The 19,310-nt window shown below is 48.9% G+C and overlaps 1 protein-coding gene across 1 annotated transcript in view; it reads right to left on the bottom strand.

Annotated features, from left to right (window-relative positions):
* The window catches only part of MB21D2 (Mab-21 domain containing 2), a gene marked incomplete at its 5' end in the record, with an annotated part of 107,016 nt that extends 88,159 nt beyond the window's left edge, over window positions 1-18,857 (bottom strand). The window contains 1 exon segment of the mRNA XM_043993303.1: window positions 18,493-18,857. Within this exon segment, the coding sequence (XP_043849238.1) occupies window positions 18,493-18,857 (365 nt within the window).
* Between the last annotated feature and the right edge of the window lie 453 nt (window positions 18,858-19,310).

Here is a 19,310-nt window from a genome sequence, read left to right as displayed (position 1 = left end):
GGGAGTGGAGGCAGGGATCAAAACTAGACTGGACTAGATTCAAGAGGTCAACGCCCTTGTGAGTGAATAGCCTGGTCCCCCAAATCTCCCCAATGAGGCCACGCGCGCCATGAGAAGATGCCTGGCTGTGACTGGTCCCACCTTCCTGCCCACCCAGTGGGCCCTCATCCCAAAGGGTGAGGTCTGCAGGGCACGGTGCCAGCCAAAGCTGCCCCCTCTGTCTGGGGTCAGGCCTTCTTTTCCAGGGAAGGCCAAAGATGACAGGCCTGATGTCAGTCATGGAAGCCACCAAGGAAAGCAGCCGTTAGCACAAGTGTGGTTGTACATAACACAGATAAGGCTCCGCTTGGAGGGCAGACCCCCCCTCCACAGCCGAAGGGGCTGGTGGGGATATAACCCCTGCTCTCATGATTATCACTGAAATAACTGACAGGTCCGCACTGGACTAAGGGAGAATTCAGCCATGGGAGAAGCAGCTTTTCAGCCACAATATCTCCAGCCCAGGAGGATGCTTCCTGTAAGCCCACAACCCAAATCATCTCAGATGCCAGGGCTGACTTGGACTCCTGCTGTGGGGACCACTTCAAGATTCTAGACAAGATGCTCTAAGACCTTACTTCGGTATTTCAAGGATGGGCATTTGGTTGTGTCAGCATTCTCTCCCACACAAACCAGAGACCCTTCCTGGCTAAAGCAGGGGGGCAGCAAGAGCCAGACATAGTTATGACAAGCATTTAGATAAGTGCTTTAAGGTATGCAAAGGACCCCAGGTGTTATCTCCTTGCTGCATCAAGTTCAGACACGAGCAAGTTTTCTGTCTGGCTGGGATGAAAGCCTTGTGGGAAATAAGACTGTGATGGTGTCGGGGTGGGGGCAGGGCAGGGAGATTTCAGAAAGCCTTCAATGCCAAGATAAGGACTTTGTATGTTATGCTATTTGGAACCAGGATGCCCCAAAGAAAGTGTTCAGTCAGGTGATGGGTCAGACCTTTGCATTAGGAAGAGTATAGGAAGTAGAGGATAGATGAGAGAGGGTGAAATTAGGAGCAAGAAAGCCAATTGGGCATTTGAGTCAGGAAGGGCCTAGATGCCTTTTGTTCCCCTTCCCCCTACATGCTTAGCACAATGCCTGACACAGAAGAGGCACTTAATAAATGTTTATTGACCACTGACTGACTTCTGAATACCCATAGGCTTCGACTTGGGCTCTGCCCTGTTCAGCTCTCTGCTTCCCCCTTGCACAGGTATTGCCTAACCCCAAGGCATTTGGGGGACTTCCTGGAGGAATGGATCTCAGGCTCAAGATGCCTGTTCTGGGCACATCAAGAATGCTCTGCTGATCTGCCCCTGAATCCCTAAGCCTGAGGGAGAAAGCCACTGCTCTGGTCTAGAAAACCCTGCTAATAGACCACAAGCCATTAGAGAAATTCACTCCTTCCCATTCGTCCATGCTACGTCTTTTCTCCACTGATGCTAAAAATAGTCATCATTACATCCTATTAAAGTTTTTTTTTTTGGCAAACAAAGAGTCCTGCTTCTGAAATATCTGGCCCTTGTGCAGATGAGATGAGAGTGTCTTTAGGACATGGGAAACAGGAAGGAGTCCTAGGTTTTGCTCCCCTCTGCCTTTGGATCCCAACAGGGGAGGAAGGGGTGTGTCTGGGTGACTGCAGATCAAATCTACTTAGGACAGAGTCTCCAGAGACTTTCAATCCTCTCCCAAGAACCAATGGCAATTCAGCTCATCAATGGCGGGATGCCTTCCAGAAGAGCTATGCACAGCCCATGGGAGTCTTATCCATCTCCTCTCATAAATCCTGCTTAAAGGACCCACTCAAGGCAGTAGAGGCTGGTCTCTGGCTCTTTAAATATTTCACGGACCTCCACATAGTCATCGGGCTGCTCCATCCTCTCACCCTTCTTTGCTCATACTTCAGCATCAACTGCTTGTCTCCAAGTCCCACTTCCATTACAACTTACAGGCTACTCCAAACACACATGATGGGCCCTTTAAGTTGCCTCAAATTCTGATACTTAGTGATCAGGGATCGCAATGTTAACACCTAGGTGGTGTAGTGAATAGAGCATTAGGCTGGACATTAGGAGGTCCAGAATTCAAATCCCACCTCAGGAAAGTCACTTCTATGTGCCTCAGTTCCCTCATCTGTAAATTAGGGTAATAATCAAAGCTAAGTTCCAGCATTGTCATGAGAGTCAAATGACATGAAATTTGCAAAACACTTTGCAAAGCTCAAAGCATTCTATAAATGCTAGTTATTATTAATAGAGATTTTGCAAAGAAATAGAAGTTCTACAATATATATCACTATGTACAGTGACAATATAGCACAACATATATTGTAACAATATATCACAGTAAGTGGCAAAAATGTAAATTCCACCAGATTTTTTTTTAAATGTGATAAAGAAGCCAGAGCTTCACCACAGAAGCTCATTCTTAATAGCTCAAATTTCTGTAGAGAGAGAAGTCCCCTCCCCACGCAGCTCAGTCTTTCTCTGAAACTGAGGGGCTTCGAGAGTAGCCCCAAGCACTAATGGTGTGACTTCTTCAGTCAATTTCAGAGACAGGGATTTGAACCCAGGGCTTCCTGGTTCCAAGGCTAATACTCTCCACCACCTCACTTCCTAAACTAACAGAGAACCAAACTTGGTACTGAAAACTTCAACCCAGGAATAGTTCTAGAAAGTGGAGCAATCGGCCAATCTGCCACCAGAGCATTGTCACAGACGTGAGGACCCAGCATCAACCCACAAAAAATTAAGCACAGTGTTTTTAGCAGATGTTGCCATGCCAGGGACTCATACCCACCAAACTACCTGTCACTGAAAGCCATCAACACACAGAGAGCTCTAATGGAAGCACTGAAAACCAGGTGCAAAGGCAAGGTAACAGCATCTGTCACCCTCCTCCTAGAGCAGCGGGAAGAGGATACTTCTAGGGGGCCTACAGAAGATGATCCTGAAACAGAAAATCTGCGTTTAATTTCCAAAAGGAAAAAAAAAAACAGAAAAAAGAAAAGAAAAAAAAACTAAATCATTTTATCTACCTGAAAAAGAATCACATGTACAGCAATAATTAACAATTATATAGCACTTACTACTTGCCATGCACTAGGCTAAGCACTTTACAAATATCATCTCATTTGATCCTCACAACAATACTGCAAGGAAGAACTGTTATGATCTTCATTTCACAGATGTGTAACCTAAGGTAAACAGAAGTTGAGTGACTTGCCCAGGGTCACCCATCCAGTAAGTGGCTGAGGCCACATTTGAATTCAGGTCTTCCTGAGCACTCCATCCACTGACAACTAAAGATTCAACAGATGAGGAAACTGATAACTAGAGAGCATAAGGAGTTTGTTCAGGATCTCCCAGATGGTATGAAACAGAGTGAAGACGTAAGCCCAGTTCTTCCTGACTCTACCCACCACACTGCATGGCATTTTACTGAGAATATCAGCCAATGCATCATTCCCATAAGAGCCAGTTCCAGGCAGAGTACCTGCCCTGTGTCCCAATTATATTTGGGGTCTCAGGGGGCATAAGTCCCTTGCACCTCTGATGCTGTGCAATTTTTACCCTTCTAACCCTAAAATGAATCCTGTGGTCATGGAAAAGAGGACAAAGCATCAATGGGAGGAAAGGCATAAATAACTCAGCATCAGAGGTACAAGGGACTTATGCCCCCCAAATACAACCAATTAGTGAGGTGGCCCTCTTAAATCTGAAATTCCAAGCCTGTTAGTAATGGGAGGTTCTTTCCAACAAGCACAATACAAGAGAAATAGCAGAATATGGTTTCTTGGAGGGTCAGCCTCCCGAAGGGTAGGGGCTAAGGCAAGGTTCTGGACGTCATGGTGGGCAGTAGGAGACATGTGCATGCTGTGGCCCCTGCCAAGCCCAAGAGTCAAAGAGGAACCTTGAGACTCCAAGCCACTCCCCACCCCCCCACCCCATGCAACACAGGAGGCTGGGCTGCCCACAGAATGTCAGTGTGAAAAGGCAACCTGCAAGTTCACTCCAGTTGACTCAGACCTCAACAGGAATCCTTCTTCTCTGCTGGAAGCCCAAGGAGAAGTCGTCCAGCCTCTAACTAAGGCCTTCCAGTGTGAGAACTTCCTGCCTCCTAAGTAAACCCATTCCAGCTGTTTAGAAATGTTTCCTTTGGTGGAGCCAACATGCACCTCTCTGATTTCCCCTGCCTCCTACCCCTAGTTCCACCTTCCTGAATATGTCCCCGGCAGTGCCCAGACCCCTTTGCTTAGTTCATAGATGAAAGTCTTTGGAGTTATAAAAAAGTGAATGTGGGAAAGGAGATTGTGTGTGTGTGTGTGTGTGTGTGTGTGCACATGCACACATGTGTGTTTAGGTGTTTGGGGATATTGGGAGGGCACCGAAAAATAAACAGGAAGCACTGTGTGCAAACAGGCAGGAAACATCTTCTGCCTAAAAGAGATTTATTCAGCATCGTTAATCTAAAAGCAATTAGGAGACCTTCAGATGCAGGCAGCCAAGGGAAAAATATTCCTTCCTTTGAAATACTGCTCCTGGTGAGCCATTCCCCTTCCCCTCAGAGCCCAACAGAGCTCCCCCCAACCCCTGCAGGAAGCTCAGATAAAAAACTAATAACCAAGCCCACTTAGAGAACATTTTGTAAAGCTTCATCATGAATATCACCTCATTCATGAGACTGCTCTTCTAGGCTGTGAGGCGGGAGGAGTAGCCCATTTAGCAGAAGAGGAAACTGAGGTTCACTGAGATCAAGAGACCCCCTTTGGTCAGTCAGAGCCTGTGGCTTCTGACTGTTCTAGGTGATCTCCCTAATTGAAATATCCTCCTCAGTAAAAGGGGGATGCTGAATGAGATAGACGCTATACTCATCACCAAGTATAATTTTCCACGTTCCTACTTTAGCTAACAGAGGAAACAGAGGCTGGATAACTTCTAGCGAGGTATCCATATGTCAGCCTGTTGGACTACGCGACATCTTTGCAAAGAACCAACAGACCTCATGCCTCAGCAGACTCAACGAGATTCATTGAGTTCTGAGACATCACTCAATCCATCCCTCCCTCCTAATTGAACAGATGAGTAAACTGAGGCCAGGACAGCAGAGGTGACACATAACAAAGGATTTCCTCAGACAACAGAGACAGCGGTTTGCCCGCGGTCACCCAGCCAGCTAGGGACAGTGTCAGACTGTCTGGCACTTTCGAGACCAAGGGGCCCATGGCAAAGGAGCCCATCAAGGGGAGTGGCCCAGGGGCTGGGGAGAAGTTTTCTTTTCCCCCAACATAATAGACTCCAATCCTCTCAAAAGTGCCTTCATGCCTCCCATGGGTGCCCAGGACTGTGCTTGGATTATCCGGTACTAAAACTTGCCACCAACTGGCATGTTCCAGTCTTCTGACTCATATTCTGATTCAGTTCCTTGACACGAAAGGTAACTGTGCCGGGGCAAACCAGCCCCCAACAATGCGAGAAGCCCTGCTCTGCTATACCTCTGTTTCTATTCTTCCCCAAGGAACTTCTGGTCCTCATGTTTTAGACACCTCCTCTCCCACTTCCACACCTTTTCCCTTACTCTTCCTCACTCCTGACTTATACGCCCTTCTCATTACATCTCTTAGAATCTCTAATTTATTGAAACATCAGTTCAAACTCCACCTACTGCATGAGGCCACCCCCATGCCCCGCCCCCGCCACCCCTGGAATGCTTCCCTCTCAAAATTGCTAAATCTTTCCTTTGTAACTAATGCCATGCGAACACAGGTACACATCTCCATAGAGTGCTGAGCCTGCGCCCTCATCTTTTCCAGTGAAACAACTCAGCACAGAAGGATAGGGATGCTTTGAAATGATGAAGTGATCCCCTTATTGACCCTTGAGAGGAAGAACTGCTGATTCAGTAAATCTTGAACAGGGAGAGCCGCTCCCTCATTCTCTTTTCTTCTCTTCCCATCCGCAGATGTCAGGACTGTCTGAGGCTCCCCATGAGGGATCAGGAAGAGCTGCCCTTCCCCCTACATGGGAGCATGTCCAGTATTCCCACGTGGCAGCTGGAGCAAGGGAGCTTAACCAGGCAAGCCTGAGCCTGAGCCTGAGCCTCTGGCTGCCTCTGTGCTTTGTTTTCCTTTGTCGGACTGTAGCTGACCAAATAGCAACCATCAGACGGACATGACCAGCCTTGAAGGTAACCTTATGAATCAAAAGGTCTGGAAGTCCTGGGTTCATTGGTCAGGGATGACCAGGAACAAGGTTAGTCTCTGTACAGGAAAGCACAACCACCAACAAGAGTATGAGCCCAAGCCCTAGCCTGACTTGCCAAAAGCTATAGACCTGGAGTCAATTGTTTGGAGAATGAAGATGCAAGGTAAAATGTCTATTTATAAATCCTGCCAAATGCTTTATATTTTGATCATTTTAATTCTCAAGTTCCTAAGAGAATATAATAATAGTTATTACTGCTTTTTGTTTTGAGTCCCTGTTAATACATGCTTGTGAGAGCCTTTTGGGTTAAACATTTCTTTTGTGTATAGAAATTAAATAGCTGTCCCACACAAGTTTCATAACATACACTGAGTAAGCTTCTACTCCCCCTCTTCAGGGAGACCCTAGACACACAAAAAACCCCTAAGCTTCAAATAATTTTCCCAGATTACTAAGTGAGGGTATAAAGAGAAAATAAAAACAAAAGAAGCCTAACCCTTCTTTTGGGAAGCCCGGCTTCCCCAGAATTGACACCAGTTCACACAAGCTGGCTCCAGAGCAGAGGGACCTCTTAGTGAAGAGGGACTGAGCACAGCACTCCAGACCCTCCCTCAGTCCAACAGTAGTTTTAATTATGAGGCTTATGTGTGTGGATACTTTCTTTCCCAACAGAATGTAAGCTCCTTGAGGGCAGGAACTATTTTGTTTTTGTAGCATCTAATCCATCAGAGGTGCTTAGTAAATGTTCAAAAGGACCAGGGCAGATTCAGTGACTGTCTCCAGTGTAGATTCCATCTTCCTAACTCAGAGACTTCTTGCAAAGACTCCAAGGCTGAGCTCTAGGGGCACAGTTGAAAGAACAATCTGTTGAATTTTCTTTATTAAGGACAGAAGAAAGCACAGAAGCATCTGCTGTGATGAGCATCTGTGCCTGCTAATAGGAGGCCTGTGAAGCTGGGCAAAAATAGGCTCACTGGTGAAACAGTGTCAGGCAGCACCATGTAGAAAATCAGGCCTTGTTCCATCGACTTTTCTGCCTGGCCCTCCAGGGATCTTATTAGTCATAATGTTCTCTTCTTCCCTCCTGCACATCCCAGGGCCAATGTTACCAGCTGATTCCCCAATAATTGACATCACTGACACCTAAGAGGTGCCCTGTGTACACCTCAGAGCTACCTGCATTACACACTTGAAACCAAGTATGGGATTGCATTCTAGCTCTTGACTATTCCTCTCCATGAGGTCTGGAAAACTGTTAGCCCCTGTGATTTCCCAGGAGTTGTACGGAACCTGTTCCCTCAAATAGCTACCAAAGTCTCATCTGATGTCCCAGAACAGACTCAAGGGATCCCTAGGATCTCGTGATCTATCGATGAAGCTTCCAGACACTAGGTCTTTGGGTAAAAGCCCAGAGATGGGCTGTGTCTCATCTGCAGGTCTGACCACTGAAGGTTAGATGGATTCATCACCAAGAAGGCTACAAGGGAATGATTTTTCTTTTCAGCTACAAAAGTCTCAAAAAAAATCTCCCAAGTTCAAACAGGGTTCTTAAGCTGGGAGCCATAAATTGCATTTGCTTTACTGGTTACTCTATTTCAATGCAATTTATTTCTTTTGTAATCCTACCTATTTTCTCATGTCCTTAAAAGCCTAATTCTGAGAAGGGGTCCACTGGCTTCCCCAGCTGGACTGCCCAAGACATCCATGGCACCAAAAAGGGAAAGAAACCAGTCACCTCCTTGGTGGAGAGAGTCTCCCACTGGGGCTACGGACCCTGGAGATGTCAAACACTCCTCCAAATTGGTCACCTAGTTTTATTGTGTATCGTTCTCCCCTTGTGTTCCCAGAGTTTCCCTAGAATCATAGTTATTACCTTCCTTTGGACAACATAGCAGTTCTTTTCAAGAATGTGAAGGGCAATCAGATGGCAGGAGCAGGACTAGACTTCATTCTCTTTGGCCTGATGAAAGAGCAGGAACAGCTGCAGAAAGGGAACTTTAAGCCACTTTAATGGGCTTTAATGGGCTGAGGTTTTTATAACCCCAGAGGAAAGGGCCATCTCAGAACTGACTGGTCCTGCAGGTGTTAAGGTCATTCCTTTGTAAGGACAGTAAGAGAAACCCTTCCCAGGGAACCTTATCTCAATCAGAGAATTTAACTGCCCCACTTAAGCCTTATAATATCTGTTTACTCTCCTTTGTTCCTGCCTAGATTCAGCTTTCCCAGGGGATGGGGCTTGGAAGACAGGTGTGGCTTACAGGAACATTCATGTAATCCCCACAAGGCAGGCTCCTTTTGGGCTTTTACTGGGAGAGCTGACTGTGTTCTCTCGGGAGGTCCAAAGAAAGCCACATGATGGGATGGGAATAGCCCAAAGTTCCTCCAGGCTGGGGTCTGGGCAGCCATCCCCATATTTACAAATGGAGTCACAAGAACATAGACTTCAGGGTGGAAAGCACCTAAAGGTGAATTCAGTGATGTGGCCAAGATCACCAAGGTGAAAAGTCAGGATTCAAACTCAAATCCTCTGACCCCAGATCTAATGATACTTCCATGCTGCTCCCCAAGACCCAAGCTTCCATATAGCATCCAGTTCTCCCTGGGAGCCCTTTCCAGACCTCTGCTTCCTTTGGACATTTATTCAGACCCTCTTCAATCCTGGGGTACAGCATCTCACTGGACATCTATGGGATGTGTCAACATCCAGTCTTTGTATTTGACCATAAGCTCTTTGGAGCCCTTTGTGCCTTCCAGTTCTCTCCATGACCAGTCCTGAGACCCACAGGTTGAACATAGAGGCTGACATGTTTCATAATTGAAGAGAGAGAGGGGGCAACCTCCACTCATAAGGCTGCATTGGAAAAACCAACCACAAAAAACACACAAGGCCCAAGTAAAAAACAGAATCCACCGAGGAAGAGTATAGAGGGAAACCAAGTGAATCATTCCCTTCCTGTTCTGCACATGAGGTTTTCGTGAAAAGACTCGTAAGTGAGAGGAAAAATAAAGATGGAAAAACAACTTGCCTGTTTCCTAGTTACCACACGTGCAATAATGGTACAATTATGAACTGCCCTTAGAGGTGTAATTGAGCTTGGCAAGCCCTGTCGGAATCCCTTAGAATCTTTTGGAACCATGACCACCAACAGGAGGAACCAGTCAGGCAAGGCCCTGACAAGGCAGCCTGAGAAATGCGTGGCCCCAGGCCATGGGGACCCAGCCTGCCAAGGAAGCAGCCAGCCTGGCCACTTTGCAGCTACAGGTTTTCAACCAGGAGATGAAGAGACAGGTCCAGCAAGGGAGTTCTACTGACTCTGCTGGAGTCAGAGGGGCTACAAGTGGCATCTTTCTGATGACCACTCTGCCCCTCTCCTGCTCCCTCAGAGCATTTCAACAAACCTTTTTCAAATTTCAAATTTCTCATTTCTAATCAATCAAGAAGTACCTGAGTACTAGGAATCTGGAGGAGGGATAAATGAAGCATGATTTTTTCTTTACTTCACCTGCCTTGGCATGTCATATGACCCAATGCACACCCCCAGAAGAAGCTAAGCTGCATAAGAGCAGAAACTTACTTTTTAGCCTTCACATCCCCAAAAGCAAGCAGAATTAGGCTCTGGGGGAAGCAATGAGTTAATGAAGATGCTCCCACTCCGGGTCAGGCACTAGACTCCAGAGTGGACATTATTATCGAAGACAAAGATACAGCTAACATCCAGGGAGCATGTGAGGGTCGGCAAAGGGCTTTGTGAATAATATGCAATTTAACACCCACAATAACCATGAGTAACAGCTACGATTACTCTCATTTTACAGGGAGAGAAATCGAGTCTGAAAAGATTGAGAGACTTGCCAAGGGTCATACCCATATAGTCTAAGGTAGGATTCAAACTCAGGTCCTCCTGATGCCATCTTGCTGCCAATAGTCTATGTAGGACGTACAAAGAACCTGGAAAGCTGCTTAGTTTGAATTCCACATTTTACAGATAGGGAAACCGAGGCAGAGAGATAAATGACTTGCCCAAAGCTACCACACATGCAAAAACATTATTGATTATGGTTTCAAACCCAGTGTCCCTGGATCTTCTAAATCCAGAATTCTGGCAGTAGGCAGTACTAAGTAGCCATGTTAGTTGTGGTTAGCAGTACTACTAGTAGTTAGCAGTTGTAGTAAGTAGTTAGTAGTGCTGGTAGTAGTTCGTAATAGTTGGCCAGAGTAGCAGCAAACAGTGCTTTTAAAGTTTGCAAAGTGATATAAATGATTTTCACAACAACCCTGTTATATAGGTTCTATTTTTATTTGCATTTCACAGGAGAAATGAAGGCTGACAAAGGTTAAATGACCTGGTCAGCAGCAATGCAAGCAGTTGGATGGGGCAGTGAATAGAACACAGGTCCTGCAGTCAGGAAGACCTCAGTTCAAATCCAAGCTATTACCCAGGGTTGTTGAAAGAATAAAATGAAATCATATTTGCCAAGTGCTCGGCACATTGATAGGCACACAGTAAGTATTTAATAAATACGTCTTCCCTTCTCTTCTCTCTCTTGCTAAAAAGGAGAACACGATTTGTTTTTGTTGATTAGATCTATATGTTACAAGAGAGGATTTCTACTGAAGGTAGGAGGGGAAGAGAGACTCAATGACAAGTGATAGGTGTCCCCTCCCCAAAAAAGAGCATGGATAAAATTATCAAAACTAAGGGAGAGTTCTGAAAGGGATACAAGCAAGGATTTATTTTTACTCTTATTAAATTTAATATACACTTTTTTTTTGGAAGGGGTTAGGCAATGAGGGTTAAGTGACTTGCCCAGTGTCACACAGCTAGTAAATGTCAAGTGTCTGAGGCCGGATTTGAACTCAGGTACTCCTGAATCTAGGACCGGAGCTTTATCCACTGTGCCACCTAGCTGCCCCCTAATATACGCTTTTAAAATTGTATGTAACTAAAGTTCTTTTTTTTTTTTAAGAAAATAATTCCCCACTCTAGGAAATTCAAAAGCATTTCTGAAAATATTTCTATGTATTTGCTAAACATATATTTGGAATGAGTTCGGGAGAGACAGGTGAATGCAATACAATTTTTTAAATCCTTATTCTTAGCAAGATACTGAGGCTACAACATCAAAAATAAGACTAGCCTTGCCCACATGGAGAGAAAGGAGGGGACACATGAGTAACTCTCAGAAAATCATAAGGGCAAAGGAAACTGGCAAGGAAAAGGTTCTGGGCAGTGGGGATGAGGGAGAGGCCCAGGTCAAGAGAAAGCCTGCAATGACAGGTTAAGGAGCTGAAATCTCTTCTAACTCCTAAATAGGAGGGATCTGTTCTCTGCTCTGAGCATCCCTCGCTTTTCTGTCTGACCCTCCCAAGATTCCATATTTCCCCCCTCTCAGACCTCTGGGAATGGGCTGCCCAGGACAGCATCACTCAGTCCCTTTTCCAAGTGCTGGGAATACAAGGTGAGCCCAAAAGGCCAGGACACATGCTCTGCTTCCCAGGCAGACAGCCATCTTCAGTATGAAGGGAACATGTTCTCTGAATGCCACCAAAGCCAAGGCCAGAGGAGGGCAGCACTTTGTGCATTTTGCACAGGACAGGGGATAAGAGAACCCAAGGGGGACCTCAGGAGGAAGAGGAAGGGAGAAAGGAAATGAGGGAGGGAGGGAGGGAGGAAGGAAGGAAGGAAGGAAGGAAGGAAGGAAGGAAGGAAGGAAGGAAGGAAGGAAGGAAGGAAGGAAGGAAGGAAGGAAGGAAGGAAGGAAGGAAGGAAGGAAGGAAGGAAGGAGGCCACAACACCAAAAGAAGGCAGAGGAATACTAGGGGCCATGGAAGTCCAATTCAGAACAACAGAAAGAGCCAAAGATGGAGCTGGTTGTGACAGTAAGGTTCAGGGCAAGGGAAAGCCTGGAACAGGGCTTTGCCCTGTAGGAAAACAAGACCCCAATCCCAAAGGACAAACTAGACAGGCTCTCCAAGTCTTGCCATGGATTATCTATCTGATAGTAGAGATTGTAAGAAGAAGGCCTGGAAGTGTCCCCTCAGTTAATACAAGATAGAAAGTAATCCTTGGGTTAAACAAAGGGAGCTCATGACTGGCCAAGGTTCACAAGGCTGCCCATGCAGCTCCTAGCTCTCTGGATGACAAACATGGGAGCAGGCAAGAGAGAAGCACACCGAGACTACCATCCACACCAAGTGGTGCCATGCACAGAACTATTTTCCAGTGCCAAGTGCTGAAGGCCAGCCACTGCCAGCCAAGCCCAAGAGAGCAAAGTAAAAGCTTCCGTGAGGCCTCAAGAAGGGGGGGTTCCTACAGAGCTTCTCCCCCTTGGAGAGACCAAACAGAGCTTCTCCCTCAGGCCCATAAAGAGATGCTTCATTGACTCAAGAAGCCTTTATTGATGGCTTTGGGGATTGCTTCTCCTTGGGCACCTAGGCTGCCATGTTACTGAGCTCCAGCCCCCCCCCCCCACACCCCAGGCAGAAAGAGAAGAAGCTTCTGCCACAGAAGGCGAGACTTTGGGTGAGTTAATACCTAGCTCTGTGTCTCAGGCTTCTCATGTGTAAAATGAAGGGCCTGGCTAAGATTTCCAGTGTGTTAATATTCTAAGACTCAGGCTTTTACTAAAAAGGTGTAGAGTGGGCTCTTAGGAGCCCCAGACTCAAAGTGACTATGAGGGAACAGTGTGGGTGAACAGTGAGGAGAGCCTTCCATCCTACCCACAGGGATCCAGGACACTGGCCAGAAAGGTGTTAACTCAGGCTTTCAGCGACCCAGCTTTGTCCTGGATCCACTTCATGAAGTGTCAGAGCCCGAAAGGCTTTGGGGAAAGTGACATTTGAGGGACTATCCAAGGCCCCAGAAGAATCCCCCCCCCACCCAGGTCTGGGCACTTTTCGTCTTCCTCCCATCACAATTAAGGCAACATGATTTAATCAAGCCTTCAGGAGACTGATTGTAGCTACCCTTACCAACTGGCCTAATTAACACATGCTGGGCTTCTTTCTGGGGCCAGTGTGTAGACAATGTCAAAGTCCTTTCACCACAATCTCTCTATCCACTTCCTAATTCTGAACCTCTGGAACCACCTGCCCCTTGTCTAGGTAACGGGGGTACCACCTTGGGTGGGGGAGGGGCACCAAAACAGATATTTGGTGTCAATAGAACAAAGTACTAACAAGATAGAAGACCAGAGGGACAGAATCATGTAGGGGAGCTGGAATTCTGCCGTAGTCCTGGATGGCCCAGAGTGGGAGGCAGCCCTTGTCCTATTGCCCCTCTTCCCTCCACAGGTTCGGCATCTGTGAAATGGGGATGTGGGCCCTCAGCCCACTTACCGAAGAGGCAGAGACAAAAGCGCTTGAAAAGACATTTGGCAAGCACCAAATATTATTAAAACATTAATGAACTGACAATTTCCCTGAATTTTGATAAATGGCATTTATTATGCTCTTCCCAATCTCTCCCTCATGCTGAGCTCTCGAATATTAACAAGGTAATAACAGTAATCATGTTCATAAAAGGGCCAACCAAGATGGAGAAGAAATGAAGGGGGTTCACCTCAGGGACCCAAACTAGTCTAGCCCTCCAAAGGTCTCCAAACCACTCAGGTGCAAGGAGGGCAGCAGCCCTCAGTATTCTCTTTCCCCGGATGGTGGCCCGGCCTCCAGCCTCTCCTCCCTCCTGTTTAATTTCCACACAACAACCAAATAAACAGACTAGCCCCAGTCCGCACGGCCCCTACTGCCTCATCTTATTTCCATTTGACGTAGATCTTTTAGTTTCTGTATCCTTTATTTCTTGGACTCATCTGTGAATCCAACAGAGTGTGATTTCTTTGAGGACAGGAACAGGGCCTTTGTGTGTGTGTGCATTCTCAGTGACTGAAACCCACAGAGGGTGCCTAATAAATGCTCGCTGATTTATCCACTCAGAAGGGAATCGGAGTCTTCCACTGGGGCCTCTCCAATGAACAAAAATGATCATGAAATGAGAGATTTCAGCTGGGAGGTGGGGACCTCAGAGGTCACGTAGTCCACCCCCCACACACACACACACACAAGCACACTCACATGTGCACACACGTTCATGCACCCGTTTGAGGTTAAGTGACTTGCCTGAAGTCAGGTTTGCAATGAATTTGAACAGGATCCAAAACTGGGGTTTCTTTCTTTGTTTTGTTTGGGCTTTGTTTTTCCCACCACTTGCTGCTGCCTCTGACATTTATGTAAGGCCCTAAGTGAATCTCATGGCAGCTCTCCTGAGGTATTATTCTCAGCATTTTACAGATAAGGAAACAGCCTCAGAGAGGGTCAGTAACTTGCTCATAGCCACAGAGCTAGCCAGTAAGTCCCAGAGGCTGATCATTACATAGAGCAAAATTACAAAGGTCCCTGGCAGCACTAGGGAGCTATCCACCGGCTGAGGGTGCTTGAGCAATGGAGAGCTGCCCTCTGATGCTGGGACACTGTCGCTCTCAGGACACACTCCATCTCCTAGCTGCAGGAATTTTCTCCAGAAGGCCTCCATACCTGGAATTCTCTCTCTCCTCATCTCTGCTTCCTGGTTTGCCTTTCAAGCCCAACTAAAATCCCGCCTTCTACAGGAAGCCTGTCCCAAGCCCTCTTAATTATAGTGTTTCCTCTCTGTTAATTATTTCCCATTTAATCTCATTTGTACAAATGTGTCTGCTTGTTGTCTCCCCCTTAGACCATGAATGCCTCAGGGGCAGGGACTTTCTTTTGCCTTTCTTCATATTCCCAGTGCTTAGCACACACAGTGCCGGGTCCAAAGCAGGCACATAATAAAGGTGTCTAGTCTCTCTGACTGTAGAAGTTGTATGGAGGAGCAGGAGAGGGAGATCTATTTTCCTCCAATGTCACTGGTCTGAAGAGTGGTCCAATCAGAACCCCAAGGTGATAAGACCCTGACTCTCCAAGTAGCATTTGACTACTTCAGGTAAGGCTACCCAAGAAGCCAGGGAAAGGAGGAGGAGCCAGAAAGAACCCAGTCCCCAGAATCCAGGCTCGAGCCCAGCTAAACAAAGTGACAGGTAGGGAGAGAATGCAATTAGGAAAACAAGACAAATCTGAACTAATAATTTCCTCTTCCGAGGCAGCTCTCACCCTGGGCCCAGTTACAAACACGTGGTCCAAAGCCCATAGACAGTTGGATCTATGTTAGGGGAAAATGACTGGCTCTGGAGTCTGAGAAGCCGGGTTCGAATCCCGCATCTTACCCGATCTGAGTGGCACTGGGCAAAGTTTCAGTTCCCTCTGCTGAAATAGCGAGGTTTGAACCAGATGATCCCTGAGGTCCAATCCATCTAGATCTGTTGCACGGTGACCTCATGGGCTTAAGCTGTGGGCAAATATTCCTTAGACATGGTTGAGATGTCCTGAACACTAGGATCAGGGATCCAATGAGCATTTATTAAGCACCTGCTATATGCCACTGTTGTAAACCCTAGGGATACAAGGAAAAAGTACAAGACAGTCCTGCCCTTGAGGAGCCCATAGTTTAATGGTGAAGAAAAAGATGGAGTATTTCAGGTCCATGGAAGACCTCCCCAACTGTGCAGATGGCTCAGCTAGAGAAGTTATTTTATTGGCATTTTCACAGGGGATCTAATCAAGGACATAGAGATAGAAACTTTTTCTTATTCCAATGGAAACCTGCCTGAGGCGAAAGAGAAGGTCCAGGGCATCGCCAAGGCTTTGATCCTTTGGGGAAATTGCTGCCCTGTAGAGGGGTGAGGGAGGGTCCCTCAGTGTCCCTCTGAAGAAGCCAAAAGGACCGCCCTCATTTCCCCGCCTGGTCCCCTCCCTCCCAGCTCTCTAGTCTGCCTAAGCAGTGACCTCTCCAGTCCTGACAGACGGAAAAGAGAGAGCAGCTAACCATGAATGGAAGGCAGTGCTGCGGCTGGAGTAGCCTCTTCATCCAATATGCAGCAGCTACTACAGCAGAGCAATAGACAAGTTTCCTGAAAAACAAAGGCACTCTCCTGCTTTCTGGGAAGCCCTCTGGAAGGAAGGAGGGAGAGAGGGAATGCAGGAATCACTGGTGTTTTCTGGAGGGCCTCCAGGGAGCAGGATGCCCCCTTCGCTGGAGCCTTACAAGCTCTGGCCAAGAGGCCAGACCCCCTCCCCCCGAGGCTGCAGGGCAGGGTAACTCTCAGGGATGGAGGAGCTGCTACTAGTCAGGAGCCAAAGGGCCGAATCCTTGTGCATACTTGAAAGGACGATCCAGGCGGGAAATACTGAGGACTCAGGTGACCACTTGCAATGCCTCTACTGGGGGCACCAGGCAAGAGAGAGGAAGAGGTGACGAATCAAACCTGTGTAAACAACCTATCCTGAGCCACTTACAGGAACCCTCCCCTGTCCAGACAGAGAATTAATCTCCAGGTTTCCTGGTACTAGACGAAGTCTTCCAAGGTTTGAGCAAGAGAGAGAGAGAGAGAGAGAGAGAGAGAGAGAGAGAGAGAGAGAGAGAGAGAGAGAGAGAGAGAGAGAGAGAGAGATTAAGAGAACCAAGTCTTCAAAATACCATAGATGATAAAAGAACAACAGCATGTATTTCCCAAACACTGTGCAGGCCAGTTCCTAACATGGTAGATCACTGTAAGAACTAGAAGATACCTTTGGGGCTCATCAATCCCTCTCATTTTACAGATGAGGAAACAGAGAGTTGAGTTGATTTTCCCAAGGTCGCACTGACAGCTTGGAGCAGAGTCCAGATTGAAACCCAGTGTTCAGATTTCACATCCAGAACAGAGCTTGACACCCAGAAAGCCTAACATCTGCTTGTTGATTTCCGCTGCCCCCCCCCAATAAATAAATAAAGGTAAAAGAAGGCAGCTGTGATCTAGAGATGCCGTCATCTAAATGATTAAAGCTGCAGAATCTCTAATTATCCCTGGATATATAATTCCTATTGCACACTTGAGATTCCCCTGGCTCCCTAGACTGGAGCTGTAGTGAGGAGAAAAAGGAGTTAAGCGATGGAACTATGAATGAATGAATGAATGAATCTCAGAGCCCGGGCAGTTCAGCATTTGGAAGGAAAGGTTGAGGCATACAGCTGATGCTCCTGTCGCTGCCGCTGGTAGATTTGGGGACCAGGTACGTAGTCAGCCCTCTAGAGTGCTCTGAGCTCCATCTAGAGACTCCACAACAGGCGATTTCTGCCAGGGACGCCCCCCAATCAACTTATGCCCATCCTTCCCATCTATGCCTGACCTGCCCACCCTGCCCCCTTGCTGCGGAATGTCAGCACCCTGCGCACCCCACCCAAATCTGTGACGAGCTGAGGCACCGGAACATCCCTTTCCACCCCCGACAAGTCATGATTTACGTTGCTAGGAGGCTGGGCTGGAGGGTCTGAGCCCTGGGTTCAGTACCACATACCCCCCCTTCCTTTCTCTCTGCCAGGGTCCAGGCTCAGAGGACATACTTCGGGGCTGAGTCACCTCCTCATCTTTAGCTGCTAACTTTCAGGCCGGCAGACAGCCGGAGATCACGGGAACGAGGGGCCTCTGTTCCTCCCAGCCCCGGACGGTTCATTCAGGGCTCTTGCTTACACCTCCCCACACACAGTACCTTCTACATCTGTGCCACAGGCCAGCTAACAGATGCCTTCCTCGCCCCAGCTCCCCAGGACTCCAGGAGCAACTGGTCGCTACGCAGAGCCCCAGCCCTGGCCTCATAGCCACCTCCCACCAGGCCGGCATAGCCACGAGCCGGGGCTGGCCTGCCGGCGGTTCCAACCCACCGCAGTTGGCTCGAAGCCCAGCCCGACCCAGCCCGGGCCAGCCCAGCCCCGTCGGACACCCGAAGGGTGGGTTCAAACACCTCACTCCACCCGGTAGCTGATTCTGGGGAGAGCGAGGTTCACAAAGGGGTGCGGCGGGAGGGGGATGAATACGGCGATCAAGAAGGGGGAGAGGGCCCCCCCCCCCTCAGCTGGCGCCACAGGAGGGAGGAAAAGAGAAACACAGACTACATTGTAGGCTACTGGTCCGGGAAGGGAGAGGCGGTGGGGAACCGGGGGGCCCCGCTCTCTCCCTCCCTGGCTCGATCGGGTGTTTCTGCCTCAGGCGGGCGCACACGCAAGCACACACGCGCGCGCACACACTCACATACTCGCGCGCGCGCACACACACACACGCACACACACACACACACACACACACACACACACACACACACACACACACGCCCTCCCCGGCTCTCGCTCCCCCCCTCCCCGTTCCGTACCTAGCATGGAGAAGATGAAGTCCTTGGCTGTGTGGATCTCCAAGGCCCTCTGGTCGTCGTACTCCCGCTGGTCGTGCTTGGTGAATTCCTGGATGAGTTTGTTCAGCTCTTCGATGCGGGCCCCCGATCGGAAATCCAGCTCCGGGAAGGCGGGCTTGTGGCCGCCCGAGCCGGAGCCAGAGCCCGAGCCCGAGCCCGAGCCTGTCTTGCTGGCCACGGGAGCCGCCATCTTCATGCAAAATGCCCCGGAATCTCAGCGCTAGGAGCTCCACCGCCCCTGGCCCGGCCCCGGCCCCGACCCCGGCCCCGGCCCTCGGCCGCTCCCTGGACGTGGCGCGGGAGGCGGTGGCAGCAGCCTCGGCGGCTCAGCCTCAGCCTCCCTCCCGCGCGCTCCGGGCTGCCCGCCGGGGCCCGAGCCGAGCTCCCGGCGGGGGCTGAGCCGCGGCGTGCGCGTGTGAGCGAGCGTGCAAGTGGGCGAGGGTCGCCCCAGCCCCGAACCTGCCCGAGGAGACTGAGCCGCTCCCCGCCTCCCGGAGCAGGGTGCTAGGCAGCAGCGGCAGAGGCGGCGGCGGCGGCTGCAGCGGCAGAAGCAGCGGCAGCAGTGGGAATCCGGGCCCTGGCCTCGGCCGCGGCCCCAATGTCTTCCTGGCCGCCCGGCTCCTGCCCCGGGAAAGTGCGGTCTGAAGCCGGCGAAATTCACCAGCCTCGAAATCAACAAGCTGCTGCTCCTGCTGGAGCTGCCGCGGTGGCTGGGGCGAGCCCTGAGCAGCCTCGGCGGCGGCGGCAACGGCAGCACCATTTAAAGAGACAGCGCACCC

This window comes from Dromiciops gliroides, chromosome 3, assembly GCF_019393635.1.
Source record: "Dromiciops gliroides isolate mDroGli1 chromosome 3, mDroGli1.pri, whole genome shotgun sequence".
In the NCBI taxonomy this organism is placed as follows: domain Eukaryota; kingdom Metazoa; phylum Chordata; class Mammalia; order Microbiotheria; family Microbiotheriidae; genus Dromiciops; species Dromiciops gliroides.
This window is presented reverse-complemented; position numbering and strand designations above follow the sequence as displayed.